Source organism: Chiloscyllium plagiosum, chromosome 28, assembly GCF_004010195.1.
Source record: "Chiloscyllium plagiosum isolate BGI_BamShark_2017 chromosome 28, ASM401019v2, whole genome shotgun sequence".
Classification (NCBI taxonomy): Eukaryota; Metazoa; Chordata; class Chondrichthyes; order Orectolobiformes; family Hemiscylliidae; genus Chiloscyllium; species Chiloscyllium plagiosum.
Window position 1 is genome coordinate 37,937,897 of NC_057737.1, and position 21,559 is coordinate 37,959,455.

Consider the following 21,559-nt stretch of genomic DNA (forward strand, 5'->3'; position numbering starts at 1 on the left):
ACTTCTCTTGTAAACTATGGTTGTGCTACGTTAGTTTAGGATTCTTATTCTAAGACGATGGATTTGTAGAACTATAGACCAATTAGTTTAACGTGCCTTTGGAAGAATGTTGGAATCTATTATAAAGGAAGTAATAACAAGACATTTAGAATGTCAGAATACAGTCTATCAGAATCAGCATTGTCTTATGAAGGGCTTGACAAATTTGCTAGAGTTCTTTAAAGTTGTAACAAGCAAAGCATGTAATGGGGATCCTGTAAATGTAGTATGTCTGAACTTCAGAAGGCATTTAATGTGGTGCAACCCAAAAGTTTAATATGCAAGATAAAAACATGTGAAATTATGGATAGTTTATTAGCTTGGATAGAGGCTTGGTAAAGCAATAAAAGGCCGAACTTTGGGATAAATGGGTTTTTTTCTGGTGGGTAGCTCATGAGGTTGAATCCTCAGGACCCAACTATTTACAATCCGTGTTAATGACTTGGATGGAGGGATAGAAAGTAGTATAGCCAAATTTACAGTGACACTAATGGAAGTGGGAAAATAAGTTGCATCAAAGAAATAAAAAAATTATAAATGAACATGAATCGGTTTGGCGAATGGGCCAGGATTTGGCAGATGAAGTTTAATGCAGATAAGTGTGAGGTTGTCCATTTTGGTCAGAGGAATAGAAAGACATCTTATTGTCTAAATGAAGAGGAACTTCAGAGACCTTTGGTGGAGATGAATCTGGTGTCCTCATGCATGATTGGCAGAAAACTGCTTTGTACAACAAATATTAAGGAAGGCAAATGAAATTTTAGAATTATATTGCTTAAGGAGTGGTATATAAAGGTAGGTAAATATTGTTTCAACTGTACAAGGGATTAGTGAAACTGCACCTGGAGTATTGCATCCAATTTTGGTACCTTTACTTGAAGAGGGATGAAGTTGCATTAGAAGCGGTTCAGAGGAGATTCACTAAATTGATGCTGGAGATGAGGGGTTTGTTTTATGAAGAGAGATTGGGTAGTTTAGGTTTATACTGTTTGGAATTTAAATGAATAAGAGGAGATGTATTCGAGGTATATAAAATGCTAAAGGAAATTGACGAATTTGATGTAAAAAGGATGTTTCTTCCTGAGGGGCTATTTAGAATCTAGAGCTTGTAGTCTTAAGATAAGGGGTAGCAGATTTAAAACAGATGAGAAATTATTTCTATCGGAGGGTCATGAGTCTGTGGAATTCACTACCCCAGAGTGTAGTAGTTGCTGGGTCATTGATTAAATGTAAAGAGATGATAGGCAAATTTTTAATGAGTAATGGGTTGGGGAGTTATGGAAACTGGGCAGGAGGGTGCCCTTGAGTCTGAAATGAGATCAGTGATGACCATATTAAATGTTGGACCAGCCTTGCTGAATTGCTGACTCCTGCTCCTAATTCTTATTCCTTCAGCCAATATATATTTGTTTGGTATTATGAATTAATTCCTTAAGTGTTCGTCATTCATTCCTTGTCTACCATAACATCTTTGAATCTAGTTTCCAGTCTACCTTAGCTAATCCATCCCTCATAACTAGTGTAGTTTGCTTTGTTCCAATTTAAGAACCTCATTTTTGGACATAACTAAATCACGCTCACAAACACAAGTTAAAATTTTGTTATTTTATGACCACTCTTCCTAAATAATCCTTTATTACAGACAATTAATTAGCTGTTTCATAGTACTGAATTGGAAAGACCCTGATGCCTATTTCATCCCTTGACATGCTGATCTAAAAAAGCCACTTTGCATGCATTCCACGAACTAACCTCCTTGTTATTACTGAAAATCTGGTTTGTCCAGGCAGTATGAGTATTGCAGTCTGCCATGATTACTGTAGTAACCTTGTTAAATGCATCTTTAGTTTCTTGATTTATATTCTGCTGACTCTTCAACTATAGGTAGCGTGCCTATGGAGTATTCCTGTCAAATGTTCTCTGATCCTTGTTGTTTCTTACCTCCACCAGAACTGAATCCGTATCTTGGTTTTCTGTGCTAAGATTGTTTTTTTTTCTACTTCTTTCTTCCCATTCTTTATTCTTAAGGCAATTCCTTTCCCATTTACATTTTGCCTATCTCTTCCAAAAGTTAAGAATCCTGGATTATTAAATTCTTTCCGTAGACCCATGATGAGTAATGTAAACTCGTATTTTGTTCGGAAAGGAGTTCTAGGATTTTGACTGAGTGATAGTGAAGGAATGGCGATGTAGTTCTAAGTCAGAATGACACATGTTGTTTTGCCACAATGTGTTTGCTGACCCTGTCTTTCTTGGAGGTAGAGGTCACATATTTGGAAGCTTAAAGAAACCTTGGGAAGTTGTTGAAGTGCAGTTTGTACATAGTATACACTGCTGCCATACAGAGAGTAAAATTTGAAGGAGGTGGATAGAGTACCAGTTAAGTGAGCTGTTTGTCCTGATTGTGTTGAGCTCCCTTGTGTGTTGTTGGAGTTACTCTCTTCAATAAAATGGAGACTGTCCTTTCATACTCAGGACCTGTGCCTTGCAGATGGTAACCAGGCTTTGGGGAGTTGAGTTACGCCACTGCAGTTTTTTCCAGCCTCTGAATGGATCATGCAGCCATACTTTCGATGGCTAGTCAAGTTCACTTCTCAAAAGTTGTAACCCCTGGATGATAGAGGGCTCATTAAAAACGGTGATGCCATTGAATGTATTGAGTACTGGAATTGGGAGGTTATGTTGCGGCTGTACAGGACAATGGTTAGGCCACTTTTGAAATATTGCATGCAATTCTGGTCTCCTTCATATTGGAAGGATGTTGTGAAACTTGAAAGGGTTCAGCAAAGATTTACAAGAATGTTGCAAGGCTAGGAGCATTTGAGCTATAGGGAGAGGCTGAATAGGCTGGTGTGGTTTTCCCTGCAGTTTTGAAGGCTGAGGGGTGACCTCATAGAGGTTTACAAAATCATGAGGGGCATGGATATGATAAATAGACAAAGTCTTTTCCCTGGGGTGGGGAATCCAGAACTAGAGGGCATAGGTTTAGGGTGAGAGGGGAACGTCATAAAATGGACCGAAGGGGCAACGTTTTCATACAGAGGGTGGTCCATGTATGGAATGAGCTGCCAGAGGAAGTGGTGGATTGCATTATTTAAAAGGCATCTGGATGGGTCTATGAATAGGAATGGTTTAGAGGGATATGGGCCAAGTGCTGGCAAATTGGACTTAATTAGGTTGGGATATCTGGTTGGCATGGACGAGTTGGACTGAAGGGGTCTGTTTCCATGCTGTACACCTCTGACTCTATGACCTGTGAAACCAATCTGAAGCCCAATTATCCTACACTATCCCATTTTTATCCATATGCCTATCCAATGACCTTTTAAATGTCCTTAAAGTTGGCAAACCTACTACTATTGCAGGCAGTGCGTTTCACCCCTACTACTCTGAGTAAAGAAACTACATCTGAAATCTGTCCTTTATCTATCACCCCTCAATTTAAAGCTATGTACCCTCGTGCTAGCCAACACCATCTGAGGAAAAAGACTCTCACTGTCCACACTGTCCACCACTCTGATTATCTTGTATCTCTCAATTAAGTCACCTCTCAGCCGCCTTCTCTCTCACAAAAACAACCTCAAAACCTTTCCTCATAAGACCTTCCTTCCATACCAGGCAACATCCTAGTAAATCACCTCTGAACCCTTTCCAAAGCTTCCACATCCTTCCTGCAGTGTAGCTACCATAACCGTAAGCAATACTCCAAGGGAGGACGTAACAGTGTATTGTACAGCTGCAGCATGACCTCATGGCTTCGAAACTCGATCCGTCTACCAATAAAAGCTAACACACCGCATGCTTTATTAAAAATCCTATCAATGCGGGTGGCAACTTTCAGAGGTCTATGTATATGGACACTGAGATATCGCTGCTCATTTAACTACCAAGAATCTTACCATTAGCCCAGTACTCTTTATTCCTGTTGCACCTTCCAAAGTGAATCACCTCATACTTTTCCACATTAAACTTAATTTGCCACCTCTCAGCCCAGCTCTGCAGCTTATCTATCCTACAACATCCTTCAGCACTATCCACAACTCTATCAACCTTAGTGTTGTCCACAAATTTACTAACCTACCCTTCTGTGCCCTCATCTAAGTTATTCATAAAAATGACAAACAGCAGTGGTCCCAAAACAGATCCTTGCAGTACACCACTAGTAACTGAACTCCAGGTTGAACATTTCCTGTCAATCACTACCCTTTGTCAACTTGCCAACTTTTGATCCAAACTGCTAATTTATCATTAATCCCAATCCTCAATATTTTGTGCAATAGTGTACCGTGGGGAACCTTATCAAATGCCTTACTGAAATCCATATACAATACATCAACCATTTTATCCTCATCCACCTGTTTCGTCACCTTCTCAAAGAACTAATTAAAGTTTGTGAGGTAAGACCTACCCTTCACAAAATCATGTTGACTATCCCTAATCAACTTATTCCTCTCTAATGATTATAAATTCTATCTCTTATAACCTCTTCCAACACTTTATCCATGACTGAAGGAAGGCTCACTGGTATATAATTACCAGGGTTGTCTTTTCTCTCCTTCTTGAACAAGGGGACGACATTTGCTATCCTCCAGTCTTTTGGCTCAATTCGTGGAGACAATGGCGACATAAAGATCAAAGACAAAGGCTCGGCAAACTTCTCCCTGGCTTCCCAGAGAATCCTAGGATAAATTCCATCTGGCTCAGGGGACTTATCTGTTTCCACGCTTTCAAGAATTGCGAATACCTCGTCCTTGCTAACGTCAATCTTGACTAATCTAGTAGCCTGTATCTCAGTATTCTCCTCAACAACATTGCCTTTTTCCAATGTGAATGCTGATGAAAAATATTCTTTTATCGCTTCCCTTTGGCCACAATAGCTATATCTATCTCTGCCTTGAAGAAACAATGCTGTAGATGCAACCACCTTCTGTGGTAGTGAATTCCAGAGTCACCACTCTGGGCGAATAAATTTCTGCTCATCTCAGTCCTAATAGTTCACTGCTTTTCCTTAAATGATGACCCCTGGTTTGGGAATCCCCCATCATGGGGAACATCTAACCTGTCTAGCCTTGTTTAGAAATTTGTAGGTTTCTATGAGATTCTTCCTCAACCACCACCCCCCAACTTATTCTTTTGAGTGAATACAATCCTAATTAACACAATGTCTCTTGATACTTTGGTCTTCTTTTCCCAGGAATCAGTTTGGTATACCTTCACCTTTGATAACAAAAGTATCCTTCCTCAGATTAGGAGACCAAAACTCCCTCTCATTAAATTCTGTGTTTCTCATCATTTCTGGTGCATTATTTCTGTTCTCCTTTGTGAAGGCAGAAGTGAAATATGAATTCAGTTCATCAGCCATTTTTGTGTTCCCCATTATAACTTCCATTTATCACTGTACGGGAACTACATTCGTTTTCACCAATCTTTTTTTCTTTCTATAGCTGTATAAACTTTTAAAATCAATTCTTAAGTTCCCTGCAAGCTGACTGACCACCTCTACTTTCCCCTTCTTACTCAATCCTTGGGTCCTCTTTTGCTGACTTCTGAACTGTTCTCAGTCCTCAGGTTTATTGTTTTTTTTCTTGCCAACTTTTATGTCTCTTTTTTGCAACTAATACTACCTCTAATTTTCCTCAGGTCATTATTTAGCAACTGTTTTATGTCAAACAGGAATAAACAATTTTTATGGTACACCCATTTGTTATTGGAATGTTTGCCATTGCCTATCCACTGTCATTTGTTTCAGTAACTTCTCCCAATCCATCATAACTATCTTATCACTCATACCATCTTAGTCTCCTTTATTAAGGACCCTAGTTTCAGAATCAACAAGCTCACTCCATCTTGATGAAAAGTTCTATCACATTATGTTCGTTTATCCCTAAGGAGTTTCTCACAATTACATTACCAATTATTTCTTTCTCATTGCATATTACCCAGTTTAAGATCACCTGTTCCCTGGTTGGTTCCTCAGTGTATTTGTCCAGAAAATCGTTCCGTATACACTCTAGCAATTCCTCCTCTCTGCTGTTATGATTAATTTGATTTACCCAATCCATATGCAGAATAAAGTCACCCATAATTACAGATATTCCTTGTCATCATGCAGCTGGTTTCCTGTTTAATGCCATTCCCAACATCACCACTACAGTTTGGTGGTCCATATACTACTCCCACTAATGTTTTTCCCCCTTGATACTATTATAACTTCCATTTATCACTGTACGGGAACTACATTCGTTTTCACCAATCTTTTTTTCTTTCTATAGCTGTATAAACTTTTAAAATCAATTCTTAAGTTCCCTGCAAGCTGACTGACCACCTCTACTTTCCCCTTCTTACTCAATCCTTGGGTCCTCTTTTGCTGACTTCTGAACTGTTCTCAGTCCTCAGGTTTATTGTTTTTTTTCTTGCCAACTTTTATGTCTCTTATTAAGTTTAAACTCTCCCCAACCAATCTAAATACACCCCTAGGGCATCAGTCTTGGTCCTGCCCATTGTAACCCATCCAACTTGTACTGCTCCTATCTCCCCCAGAACTAGTCCCACTGCCCCAGGAATCTGAAACCCTCCCTCTCACACCACCCTCCCTCTCACCATCTGTTTAGCCATGTGTTTGCCGGATATATACTGCTATTTCTGATCCAACCAACATATTAGAGACAAAAACAACTGCAAATGCTGGAATCCAAAGTAGACAAGCAGGAGGCTGGAAGAACGCAGCAAGCCGGGCAGCATCAGGTGGAGGAGAAGTCAATATCTCTGGTATAACCCATTTTCAGATTGGAGGTGGAGATGGGGGAAAGGTTGGGGGGGGAGGAACAGTCGGAGTGGTCAGGTAGTGATAGGTGAATACAGGTGGTGGGTATGACTGTAGTTGGTCAATGGCAAGAATGAATCCAGTTGATAGGTGGAAGGAAGGGTGGATCTGAAGAATGGAAGGGACGAGGTGGGGGATGGGTGGTAAGGTTATTTTAAGTTGGAGAACTCGATGTTGAGTTCTCTGGGCTGTAGGTTGCCCAGACAGAAGATAAAAGTGTTGTTCCTCCACTTTGCGGTTTGATTCACTGTGGCAATGGAGGAGGTTGAGGATGGACATGTCAGGGAGGAAGTGGGAGAGAGAATTGAAATGGGTGGTGACCAGGAGGTCAGGCTGGCCAGTTGTCCAATACCATGTCTTACCTCCCTCTTGACCAAGACCCCACCATGGCCCATTAGGCCATTATCAGCCATACTGTTCGTGACCTCATCGCCTCCAGTGATCTCCGCTCCATCGCCTCCAATTTCATAGACCTCAGCTCCACACTGCCCAGTTCTACCTGTTCCCAAAGATCCTCAAGCCCAACTACCCCAGCTGACCCATTTTCTCCGCCTGCTCCTGCCCACTGAACTAATTTCTTCCTACCTCAACTCCATCCTCTCCCCCTTGGTCCAGGCATATCCCACCTACATCCAGTAACCAACCACACCCTTCGCCTCATTGGAACTTCCAGTTCCCTGTGCTTCATCTTCTTCTTCAGTATGGATGTGCAGTCCTTTATACGCATCCATTTTCCACAATGACAGCCTGCAGGCCATTGGTTTCTTTCTCTCCAACAGTCCCCTCCACCAATACCCTCCTTCACCTCACCGAATTAGTCCTCACCCGCAATAACTTTTGCTTAAGCTCTTCCCATTGCCTCCAAATCCAGGGGTGGCCAAGGGCACTCGCATGGCCCCTAATTACGCCGACCTCTTGGCTACGTCGAACAGCACCCACGTAGGTAGATTCCTCAACTCTTCCACCCTTACATTGATAACTGCATCAGTGCTGCATCCTGTACCCAGGCTGAACTGGAGCAATTCATCAATAGACCAAGTGAATATGAAGGCAGGATGAAGTTATTGGCAATCTCAGACACCACCTTCACTTTTCTTGACCTTCCATCTCCAGCAACAATTTACAGACTGACATTTACTATAAACCCACAGACTCCCATAACTACCTGCACTACATCGCCTATCCCGTTTTGCCAATTCCTCCATCTCCATCGCATCTGCTCTGACGAGAAGTTTTCACTCCCAAGCATCCCAGAGCCCACCTATTTTAAACAATGTGCTTTTCCCCCATTCGCCATCCAGATATCCCTCCACCAAAACCCCTCCATTCCCTGCTCCAATGCTTTAAACCCCCCCCACCAAACATAATAAAGACAGGGTCTCCCATGTCCTCACTTTCCACCCCACTAGTCTCCTCAAACGTATCATCCTCAAACACTTCTGCCAACTCCAACTGGACCCCACCACCAAGAACATATTCCCCTCCCTACTTCTCGCTGCCTTTCGCAAGGACCATTACCATCGTCCCTCCTTGATTTGTGCCACTCCCTTCAACAATGCCTCAGTAGCTTCTCCTGCAACCATAAAAGTTGCAAAACGTGTCAGCACACCACCTCCGACAGCTCCATTCAGGGCCCCAAACAATCCTTCCAGGTGAAACAGCGGTTCACCTGCCTCACGTCCAACCTAGTTTGCTGCATCTAGTGCTCCCAATGTGGTTTACTATATATCAGTGAGACCAAATATAAACTAAGGGAACATTTTGCCAAGCATCTCAGCCAGGCATGTAAGGTCACCACCCATTTCAAATTCCCCTCCCACTCTCTGTCTGACGTGTCCATCCTCAGCCTCCTCCATTGCCATAATGAGTCAGACCACAAATTAGAGGAACAGCACCTTTTCTTCCGCCTGGGCAGAAGATACAGCCCAGAGGACTCAACATTGAGTTCTCCAATTTCAAATAACTTTCCCACCCATCCCCAACTCCCTCTCCAGCTCCACCTCCTCCCTTTCATTCCTCCTAATGAACTTCCCTTCCACCTGCCAACCAGATTCAGTCCTCCCACCGACCAATCAGGTCACACCCACCACATGTATTCACCTATCAATACCTCACTATTCAGACTCTCTCCCCACCCATAATCATTCCATTCCCCTCCCCCCGCCTTTATCTGCAGGTCCCCCTACCCCCACCTTCATTCCTGAAGAAGGGTTATACCCAAAATGTTGACTTCTCCATCTCCTGATGCTGCCTGGCTTGCTGTGTTCCTCTAGCCTCCTACTTATCTACAAACTAACACATGGCACGAGCAGCAATCTTGTGATTACTACTTTTGAGGTTCTACTTTTCTTCTTAGTCCCTAATTCCCTACATTTTGCTTTTAAAATCTCATCTTTCTTTATATCTAAGTCATTGTTACCAACATGTACCATGACTATGACTGTTCGCTCTCCAACACATGGATGTTCTGTAGCCACTCTGAGATATCTTTGACCCGAGCACTAAGGAGGTAGCATACATGTTGGAGTCTCATTTTGCGGCCATTGGAAAGGCCTATCTCTTCCCCATACAGTTTAATCCTGTATGACTATTGCATTTCCATACTTTTTGCTCCACCCTGTGCAGCAGAACCGACCGTGGTGTCACGAATTTGGCTGTTGCAGTTTTCCCCTGAGAGACTATTCCCTTCACTAGTATTCAAATCGGTGTACAGGTTGTTCTGTTATAATGCGCATTTCGTTAATACGAATTCACAATTACACAATCGATGAACTGGGGACACTGTTTATAAAGTTTTAAATGTGTGTTGGCTGAAACATGATTAGATGGACAGCACTTTAAGCACTGTTTCTAAAGCGCAATTTTTCTATAACAAGAACGCAACCATTGTGTCAGAAGAACTACCTGTATCTGTTTTTTAGGGGAATGACCACATAGGATTCCTGCACTGCACGCTAGTCTTCTTACTCTGTCTGATGGTCACCTAAACCCTTTCTGTCTTTGTGACTACCTGTGTATGCATGCTATCCTTGATTCTTCCAGTTTCACAGATGCTCTTCAGTGTCCCCAGATACCTCTCCAGCTTTGAAACTCAAGTCTTCAAGGAGCTGTAGCTGGAGACACTGGAAATATTCCCAGCTTCCCATATAGAGCAGAAGGAGCACACCACAATTTTGAGTTCTATTACCATGATTTATTCTTTTAATTTAAACCTGGAAAATTATTAATATCAAATAATATCAATTTCTCTCTGGCCCTCTACTGTTCCTCATTACTACCGAATTTCAGCCCTTAGTAACTATAAAAAACAAGATCTTTCAAACTATAAGTGATAACAGTTGTAAATATGGACCTGACTTGACCTACTACTTGCTAATCAGCTTTCTATGACCCTCTATTCCTGCAGTAGGGTAAGACTATTGTGGTTTTCCTGTGATGTAATCTTTGTTTCTTCCAAATAAGCAGGATACCTAATCATAAAGGTTCAAGTCTATGGAACTGCTATAGATTTAGAACAATTTTGGTGGCACAGACTCAACGGGCCAAAGGCATTCTTCAGTACTATATGATTCTATGATTCCATTGTTTTCCAGACCTCTATTAGGCCACATTCCTCAGGATGTATTTTCTAATGGGAAAGAGACTTGCCCTGACAATCCTTTCCTCATATGTCAACGATATACATTTGGTATGGTCCTGCTAACCGTGCAAACTTGATGCTGAAATAGTGAGCATCAAACCCATCCTTGATGTAGAGGTGCCAGTTTTGGTCTGGGGTGGACAAGGTCAGAAGTCAGATGACACCAGATTATAGTCAAACAGGTTTATTTGAAATTGCAAGGTTTCAGAGTGTTGCCCCTTTGTCAGGTAAACCCATCATGTAAGGCATTTGTTACAGCCAGACCTGGGAGACGTTCCCCAGTTTGTTATAGTTCCAGACAGGGTACTTCAAATTGTTAAGTTCCTGGGTGAGGAGGGACTAACTGGCTCCCTGTCTTTACCCACCTATCCTTTCAGTTGGTTGCAACAAGGCTAATTTAAAAACAGATCCCTTTTCTTGTAGATACCTTTTTTCCAGATGCAAATGAACTTATACTTTAGAAGGAATCAATTTAACCAGGCTTTCTTGAATTAACATTGAATGTGTTAATTAATTACCAAACATATAAAGAGTCAATATATATTACAACTGGGAGGTGATGTCAAAAGGATAAAGTTGTAAAAAATTATATCTAGATCAGTTTCTGCATTGTTCATGAAAAGCAGATAGTTGAACTTCACGACCATTGCAGTGGAGATGACCAGCAGTAATGACATTGATAGTTAATAGTCAGTTTCACAATATTTACTTTGCAGCTTGGTTGAGATTCTGTAGTTCTGATTTCTTTCAGCTTTCAGTGTGAGCAAGAATCTTTTGTCCTATTTTCATTTGTCTGACTGGATACAGAATTGGCTGACCGAAAGAAGACAGCGAGTGGTAGTGAATGGAAAGTTTTCCGCCAAGCGGTCAGTGACCAGTGGTGTCAAACAAGGATCTGTTTTAGGCCTCTGCTCTTTGTAGTTTTTATAAATGATTTGAATGAACAAGTGAAAGGATAAGTTAGTAAGGTTGCTGATGACAGAAAGGTTGGTGGTGTTGCAGATAATGTTGAGGGCAGTTGCAGGCTACAACAAGACATTGACAGGATGCAAAGCTGGGCTGAGAAGTGGCATATGGAGTTCAACTTGGATAAGTGTGAAATGATTTATTTTGGAATGTAGAATTTGAATGCTAAATACAGGGTTAAAGACAGGATTCTTGGCAGTGTGGAGGAACAGCGGGAACTTGGGGTCCACATACATAGATCCTTCAAATTTGCCACCCAAGTTGATAGGGTTGTTAAGAAGGTGTGTGGATTTTTGGCTTTCATTAACAGTGAGATGGAGTTTAAGAGCTGCGAGATTTTGCTGCAGCTCGATGAAACTCTGGTGAGACCACACTTAGAATATTATATCCAGTTCTGGTCGCCTCCTTACAGGAAGGATGTAGATGCTTTCTAGAGTGTGCAGAGGAGATTTACCAGGATGCTGCCTGGATTGGAGCGCTTGTCTGATGAAGAGAGGGTGAGGGAGCTAGAGATTTTCACATTGCAGAGAAGGAAGGGAGGTGTCTATCAACAAACGCATTGACTTGGCTCACATTTACCACCCCGTAAGAAAAAGAACAGGAGATGACATCACCATAGGAAATGACGTCACCACAGGAAATGACATCACCAACCCTAGAAAACTCTAGCATATAAATAGAAAGTAGGCTACACCACCAGTGCTTTATTCGGCGGTTCACTGAAGATGTTACCTAGTATGGTGACGAAATGTCTGAACACGAACCTTCCAGCTCAACGAGCAAACCTATATCCGGATTGTGTAAACTCTTGAACAAGCCGAACGCTGCCGCTTTTAGATCTGAAGTGTGCTCAGACTACTTCAGATTATCCTGGAGGGATAAGATAGCTCAAAAATTTGCAGCGGTGCAGCTTGCTGTTTCATGTTGCTAACGTGTAATGGAGGCATGAGTGGTAATTGCCCCTCACAGGATGCTATGTCAAACCAAAAAGACAATGTCTGTCATACAAATGAGTAATGTGATAATTAATGGATATTCAGGATCTGGATGCAGTCTGTTTAGCATTTGTGATGTGTTTGAGGATGATGCTCATTTGATTATGTACTTGCTTATTCATAGGTATAATTGCTGAATCAGATTCTGACATCTGCAACACAGAAACAGCTGGTACAACAACAATTTTTCAATATGAACCACTGTTTAGCTAATGTTTATTAAACAGGAGATGAAAATCAAGATAAATTGAAATTAAAAAGACTGTCCAAGGAATGTACTGTTACCATGGCTGCTTTACAGCCATAGTACAGGAACCTGAGGAGTCAGTATGTTGGGCACCACCTCAAAGTCCCAGATGGCCGCCTCATTCCATGATCGCAACTTCTCTTCCCAGCGGTTGACGCCCTCTAGCGTATCTCCTCCACTTCATGCACCACTGCCCTTGAACCCATCCCTCCCAACGCAGCAAGGACAGAACCCCCTGGTCCTCACTTTCCATCCCACCAACCTCTGCATATATCGCATCTTTCTCTGCCACTTCTGCCACCTCCAAACAGACCCCACCACTAAAGATATATTTCCCTCCCTACCCATCAGTGTTCTGGAGAGACCATTCCCACCGCGACCTCCTCATCAGGTCCACGCCCCCACCAGCCCACAGCCAACTCATGGCACTTCCCTGACACAGGAGGAAGTGCAAAACCTGTGCCCCCACCACTCCCCTCACCTCCGTCCAAGGTTCCAAGGAATCCTTCCACTTCCGTCAGATATTTACCTGTATCTCTACCAATGTCAACTATTGCATCCAGTGTGATTGGGGAGACAGGCCGCCTTCTTGCGGATTGTTTCAGAGAACATCTCTGGGACACCCACACCCACCAACCCCACCACCCTGTGGCTGAACACTTCAACTCCCCCTCCCACTTTGCCAAGGGCATGCAGGCCCTGGGCCTACTCCACTGCCAAACCGTTACCACCCGATGCCTGGAGGAGGAACGCCTCATATTCCACCTTGGGACCCGACAACCACACGGGAAAAATGCGGATTTCAAAAGCTTCACACACACACATATTATCCCAGTCCCAAGTCTCCAATTCGGCACTGCTCTCCTGACCTGTCCATCACCCCTCCCCACTTCTGACCTATCACCTTCTTCCTCACCTTCATCCACCTATTGCTTTCTCAGCTACCCTGCCCTCCCCCCCGCCTCCCCACCCACCTCCCACTTATCCCTCAGCCCGGTCCACAAGCCTCATTCCTGATGAAGGGCTTATGCCCAAAACGTCGATTGTCCTGCATCTTGGATGCTGCCTGACCTGCTGTGCTTTCCCAGCAGCACACTTTCAACTGTTGGGCAGTGTGGAAATATGCAGCCCACTATATAATTAAAGATTTCCATAGGAGCAGAATTACATCAATTGGCTCACCAAGTTAGCTCCATCATTTGATCATGGCTATGTTTCTCAATCCTATTCTCCTGCATTCTCCCCGTTACCATTGATCCCCTTACTAATAAAGAAAACATCTATCTCTGTTTTAAGTACACTCCATGATTTGTTCTCCACAACCTTCTGCGACAATGAGTTCTACAGATTTACCAACCTCAGGCTGAAGAAATTCCTCCTCATTTCAGTTCTAACGGGTTGTCCCTTTTTTCTGAGGCTGTGACTTTGGGTCGTAGTCTGACCAACTGGTGGAAATGTGTTCATTTGTGATCATTCATTTTCACTTTATCCAGAGCTTTCAATATTCTGTAAGTTTCAATGAGATACTCCCTCAACCTCCTAAACTTCATTGAATACACACCTAGAGTCCTCAACTGCTCCTCATGTGATAAACACTTCATCCCCAGTATTGTTCTTGTAAACCTCCTCTGCACCCCCTCCAACGCCAATATGTCCTTCCTTAGATACGGAGTCCAAACTGCTTGCGATATTCTAAATGCACTCTGACCAGAGGCTTAAACAAACTCAACAGTTCATCTCTGCCTTTGTATTCTAGCTTTCATGAAATCAATATTAGCATTGCATTTGCCTTCCTAAATGCCAACTAAACCGACTTGTTAACCTTAAGCAAATCCTGAACTAAGACTCCTAAGTTGCTTTGTGCTCCCCATTTACAAAATATGGTATGCCTCTATCCTTCCTACGAAAGTGCAAAACCTCACGTTTTCCCACATTGTATTCCATCTGTCATTTCTTTGTCTATTCTCCTAGCTTGTCCAAGTCCTTCTGCAGCTTCCTCAACAGTACCTGTCCCTCCACCAATCATGTGTCATCTGAAACTTTAACAACAATGCCCTCAGTTGCTGAATCCAGATCGATAATGTATCACGTGAATAGTTGTGGTCCTAACACAGATACCTGGGAAACTCCACTAGTCACTGGTTGCTATCATGAAAAAGATCCCTTTGTCCCTCCTCTCTGCCTTCTGGCACTCAGCAAATCTTCTATCCGTGCCAGTACCTTGCCCCTAAAAACAATGGGTGCTAATCTTATTCAGCAGCCTCCTGTGTGGCACTTTGTGAAAGCCCTTTTAGAAATCCAAATGCATCAAGTCCACTGGCTCTGCTTTGTCTAACCTGCTTGATATCTCCTCAGAGAATTCTAACAATTTTTTCAGGCATGACCTCTCTTGATGAAGCCATGCTCACTCAGCCCTATTTTACCATGCACTCCCAAGTACTCTGCAATCTCATCCTTAATAATGGACTGTAAAATCTTATTAAAATCATGTCAAGACAACCAGCCTCTAATATTCTGGTCTCTGCTTCCCTCCCTTCTTAAACAGGGTTTGTAGATTAGCCAATTTGTAATGTTCTGGGACCCTCCCTGACTCCAGTGATTCCTGAAAGATCACCAATGCCACTACAATCTTATCAGCTATCTCCTTCAGAACTCTGGGGCATTGCCCATCTGGACTGGGTGGTTCATCTACCTTCGGACCTTTGTTTTCCCAGCACCTTCTCCTTCATGAGGGCTAGTGTCTTTGCTCCTGACTGTCTTGAAGTTCTGGTGTGCTATTGGTGCTTTCCACCATGAAAGCTGATGCAAAGTACCTATTCAGTTCCACCACTATTTCTTTGTTCCCCATTACTAATAAAGTTGAGATCATAGCCTAAAATATGTGTCAGGCCTATGCATATGCAAATATAGAGACTCTTTTCCTGAAATTAATTGCTCACCGATTACTGCATCTGCAATGTAGTGAGTATTCTCAGTTGTGTGGCAGCAAATCCATTGGCTGTTAATTGGTGGTTCTCAATTGGTGGGTGGCACGGTGGCACAGTGGTTAGCACTGCTGTCTCACAGCGCCAGAGACCCGGATTCAATTCCCGCTCAGGCGACTGACTGTGTGGAGTTTGCACATTCTCCCCGTGTCTGCGTGGGTTTCCTCCGGGTGCTCCGGTTTCCTCCCACAGTCCAAAAATGTGCAGGTTGGGTGAATTGGGCCATGCTTAATTGCCCGTAGTGTTAGGTGCAGGGGAATGGGTCTAGGTGGGTGCGCTTTGGCGGGTCGGTGTGGACTTGTTGGGCCGAAGGGCCTGTTTCCACACTGTAAGTAATCTAATCTAATCTTAAAAAAACACTGAGATTTCCAAAGGAAGTTACTAACCTTTTTTGCTAAACTTATTATGTACTCAAATATCTGAAATAACTGATCTTTTATTTTCCTATGACTAGCAACTGTCGGTGTGGAGTTTGCACATTCTCCCGGTGTCTGTGTGGGTTTCCTCCCATGGTCCAAAAAAATGTGCAGGTTAGGCGAATTGGCCATGCTAAATTGCCCGTAGTGTTAGGTGAAGGGGTAAAAGTAGGGGAATGGGTCTGGGTGGGTTGCTCTTCAGAGGGTTGGTGTGGACTTGTTGGGCCGAAGGGCTTGTTTCCACACTGTAAGTAATCTAATCTAATCTAATCATCCAAAGATGTGCAGGTCAGGTGAATTGGCCATGCTAAATTGACCATACTGTTAGGTTCATTAGTCAGGAGTATGTGTAGGGTAGCGGAATAGGTCTGGGTGGGTTACTCTTCGGAGGGTCGGTGTGGTGTTGTTGGGCCGAAGGGCCTGTTTCCATACTGTAGGTAACCTAATCTAATCAGTCTTCAGCTGGAGCTTTGTCTGGTATCCACAGTATTCCAATAGTAAATGGAAACTGGCATACCAACGTTTGTGTGGTTCTGCACTGGCCAGAATCTTTTTGGTCCTATCAGGTTGGCTGTGAATTCAGATTAGGAAGAATTCCAGAAAAATATTTCTGTCAATAGCCAAATGCTTTCTCACCTCTGAACAGTCTTCCTGGGTGCAGATAGTCAATCTACAGAATTGTGTTCATTTATGGATTGATTTGGAGCTAGTGATGGCATTTTCTTAGCAGCAATTGAACCCTAATTTGAGGACCAAGCCTAGCAGATACCTGGATGTGATTTGCTAACAGCTGACTTGGATGTCCTTGAGGCCTCCTCTTAATATGCTCCCATTGCCACAGATGTAGCTAAAGTGGACCATAACTGCTGCAACAAGTCATCATTTTGGAGGGGCTCCTCAATAGGGGTAGTGTCATAGCTGTGACCACTATTTCAAACCTCTTCAGAGGGTGCCTAAAGATGGATTTGTCCTCAGGTTCCCTCTTTGTACTGTCTCAGATTTTAAAAATTTGGTCATTTGTGGAATATAGGGCATCACTGGCTAATAAACATTTATTGCCCCTCCCTAGTTGCCCTTGAGAAGGTGGTATTGAGCTGCCTTCTTGAACTACTGCAGTCCACCTGCGATGGGTTGACCATCAAGGCCATTAGGGAGGGAGTTCCAGGATTTTGAACCAGTGACAGTGAAGTAACGATGATATATTTCTTAATCAGGATGGTGAGTGACTTAGAGGGGGACTTGAAGATAGTGATGTTCTTATATATCTGCTGCCCTTGTCCTTCTAGATAGAAATAGTCATGAGTTGGAAGGTGTTCTCTGAGGATCTTTGGTGAATTTCTGCTCCATTTCTGTTCCAGTCTCAAAATTGCTCTCGTCTGCTTACTGTTTACATAATCTGGAAATGCATTAGGGAAAAAAAGTTGAAATTATTTTGCTGTGAAATTTCTTAACTGTTATTAAGTTTATATGTTGTAATTTTGTTATGTAACTATTTTTCGTGAAAACTCTATAATTCCACTCATTAATCACATTCCTTCAGTTAGAATAAATTTTACTCTAATTGCTAAATGAACTTGCAATTTCTGCAACTTCAAAAAAAAGTGCTGCTTTTTATCAATTCTTTTTTTTATTATCCAAGCTAACTGATTAATTAAGGAAATATTGTTAAAGTTGAGGAACAATCAAAGCTACTTTTTCAACACTTTTTTGTCTCTTTTTGCAGTTCACAGTCAAGTATTGCCTACAAGTTCAGAAAGATTGCAGAACTTCTACACATCTCCAGCTTATCTTCCTGTGAACTACAAGCTTTCAAATGTACAGCTAGCCTTTTTCCTGAATAAGGACAAATTAAACACACATTGGAACAGCACCAAGTCACTCCAACGCTTGGAACATTTTGTTGTATTTCAGACGAAAGAACTTCCAGTGGTGAATGCGACTTTAGGACCTTTCTCCATGGATCGCATTCTCCCAAAAGATATACTTCAGCCCACCAGTACATTGGAAGTACTGGACCGATTCACCATGAATTGGAAGGTCAGAGCCTTTATTATCCAACAGCGAGTTCCTTTTAACCAGCCACTTGTTCAAGTACTATTTTACGTGGCAGGTCGAGATTGGGATGATTTTGATGTTGTGGATAAATTACCATGTGCAAGACTTCATGTTTTCCGCGATGTCAGGGATATTGAAAGCTCCTGCAGACTGAGGGGCATTTTAGCCATTTGCCTCGTCCAAATTGAATTGCCCTTTACCTGGTTTAGTTCTGCCACCACAACACTGGGAAGAAAGGAATCCATGGATAATTTGGATACAATCAGTGAAAATCTTCAAATTGAACTCTACTACACCTTGCATCCTCCGGATAGAAATGGGGAATGCAATGCTGGCAGTGATGCATCTTATCGTAAAGGGAAAAACATTAGGCAGGATGGATCTCACCAGCAGCCTCTGCTACGTATAGGGAGCATTAATTTATACCAGCCTCCCCAAGCACAATTAATTCAGGAGCACAGGTTTGATGGAAATATTTTCATTCGTTTGCCAGAAGGACCACTAAAATCTGGGGAAATCCTCAGTATCTCTGTGTTTCTAACACCAAATTCAACAGTGGAGCAATTCACTCTGAGGTACGATAGATTTCATTGTTTTACTTGAAAAGAGAACTAAAAACTTTAGCTTGCAGTATGATTTGGAAAACACTATGTTGTATATAATAATTAAATTTATGAAAATTACTTGATTTATTGGAATTTCTACCTATTATGTCAAAACAAAGGGATTACTTTTGTCTAATGTTCTGCCTGACAACCGTACTTCCATAATTCACTGCCAGATGCTCTTTATAATATAGACCCATATATTTCCCATTTCTGACTGTCTTCTCATGTAGACAATGAACAAAGATGCTGACCATTCTCCAATAATGGAAAAGGAGAAAATAAGGCATTTTCTGATTAATTTTTAAAAATTGTGAGAGTATGCATCAGTTCTTTCAAGGATACAGTAGGTCATACAACTCACATGGACATGGATCTTTGCTGTGTGGATCCCTGTTACTCAGTAGGAGGAGAATGTACTTTGAATTTTCCATGTCATGAAATCTCCAGCAAAAGAAAGTACTTGTAACTATTCCGTCAAGGTACTTCAAGCATCTGTATATAGAAAAATCAGTTAATGGGTGTCAATGGTGGGAGGTCAAAACCCTGTCAGAGTTTCAGTGTTACCATCTGAGTCCCACCAAGCACTTTTTGACTGGTTCAGGAAATGTGGCATATCACAATTTAAAATGCTAGCAGATGGATGGCAGGACTGACTTTTTGTTGCCTTGCTTAATTTTGTACTACCTGGAGTTTTAAATTTTCAGCAAAGCAGTTGGGTTTTTGAAACAAATATTAAGCATGTCAGATCAGAGGGGTCATGAGCTGTACAGTAGCTTGTTTTGTGAATCTTTTGACAATTAGTTTGAAAAGTTTACCCAAATTGCAGATTATAATTTAATGGTGTTTCCGTTATATATTCATGCTGTAAATGATAGGGCTTTGTTCTTTAAAAAAAAAAGACCATTAATTGGATCAGCATTGAGGAAGTGTTAAGATGAATAAAGTGTTATTCATGCAACAGCATTGAGATGTGATTTGTGTTTTAATCTTACATTGCTTCAGAGTTCAGCAATCTCTTCAGCCTTTTGAAACAGTGGAGCAGTTGATATTTGTTTCAGTAGCTCAAAAGGTTTAATGTATTCAGACATGAAGATTTTGTATGTACAGTTGTGCGAAAGAATACCATTATGAATACTTAGCTGAGTTCCAAACCCATTAATGAATTTGGCTTCATTGGAGTTATGGCTTTCAATGGCACTTTGAGCTTCTTTATAATTAAGGGCTCTAAGAGCAGTTAATAGAATGACACCCCTTGACATCAAGGCCGTATTCAACCGAATGTGGCATCAAGGAGCCCTAGTAAAACTGAATTGCTGGGTATCAGGAGGCTGCTTCAAGTCACACCTGCCACATAGGAAGATGGTCGTCATTAGTGGAGGTCAGTCATCAACTAGGGATGTTCGTGATGATTGTAGAATGTTCAGCACCATTCACAGCTTCTCAGTTATTGAAGCAGTTCATGTTCAAATGCAACAAAATCTGAAGAATATCAGACTTGGGCTGACAAGTGGCAAGTAATATTCATGGTTCAGAAATGCTAGGCTATTTCTGAAACAATCTAATAAGAAACAATCTAATCAACACCCCAAGGCATTCAATAATATTACTACTACTGAATCCCCCACTATCAACATCCTAAGGGTTACCATTGACTAGAAACTCAACTGGACCCACCACATAAATGTAGTGGCTACAAGCGCAACTCAGGGGCCAGGAATACTGTGGTGAGACATTCACATCTTGATTCCCCAAACCCTGGTCACAATCTACAAGGCATAAATCAGGAATATGGCGGAATACTCTCCATTTGCCTGGATGGTTGCAGCTCCAGCAGCACTCAAGAAGCTTGACACCATCCAGCACTTGGTTGGCACCACATCCACAAAGTCCACTCCTTTCACCAGCTATATTCAGTAACAGTAGTGTGTACCAACTGTGCTACAAGATCCTGAGTCAGCACCTTCCAAACTCGTGACCATTTTCATCTAGAAGTACAAGTACAAGCAGATATACATGGTAGCACCACTACCTGCAAGTTTCCCTTTAAAGTTTGTGAGAAGATTTGTAGCTCGGGTGCTCGTTGTTGTGGTTCTGTTCGCCGAGCTGGGAATTTGTGTTGCAGATGTTTCGTCCCCTGTCTAGGTGACACCCTCAGTGCTTGGGAGCCTCTTGTGAAGCGCTTCTGTGATGTTTCCTCAGGCACTTATAGTGGTTTGTCTCTGCCGCTTCTGGTTGTCAGTTCCAGCTGTCCGCTGCAGCGGCCGGTATATTGGGTCCAGGTCGATGTGTTTGTTGATAGAATCTGTGGATGAGTGCCATGCCTCCAGGAATGCCCTGGCTGTTCTCTGCTTGGCTTGTCCTATAGTAGTAGTGTTGTCCCAGTCGAATTCATGTTGCTTGTCATCTGCATGTGTGGCTACTAAAGGTAGCTGGTCGTGTCGTTTCGTGGCTAGTTGGCGTTCATGGATATGGATCGTTAGCTGTCTTCCTGTTTGTCCTATGTAGTGTTTTGTGCAGTCCTTGCATGGGATTTTGTACACTACGTTGGTTTTGTTCATGCTGGGTATCGGGTCCTTTGTCCTGGTGAGTTGTTGTCTGAGAGTGGCTGTTGGTTTGTGTGCTGTTATGAGTCCTAGTGGTCGTAGTAGTCTGCTAGGACTACTACGACCACTAGGAACCATAACAGCACACAAACCAACAGCCACTCTCAGACAACAACTCACCAGGACAAAGGACCCAATACTCAGCATGAGCAAAACCAACAGTGTACAAAATCCCATGCAAGG

General features: G+C 42.4%; 1 protein-coding gene across 2 annotated transcripts in view; it reads left to right on the forward strand.

The window, feature by feature from the left end:
• The window catches only part of tmem132e (transmembrane protein 132E), a 713,836-nt gene that overhangs the window by 186,445 nt on the left and 505,832 nt on the right, over positions 1-21,559 (forward strand). For both annotated transcript variants that reach the window (XM_043718710.1, XM_043718709.1), the window contains one exon: positions 17,834-18,740. In XM_043718710.1, coding sequence (XP_043574645.1) covers positions 17,834-18,740 — 907 coding nt within the window. The remainder of the gene's footprint in view (positions 1-17,833; positions 18,741-21,559) is intronic.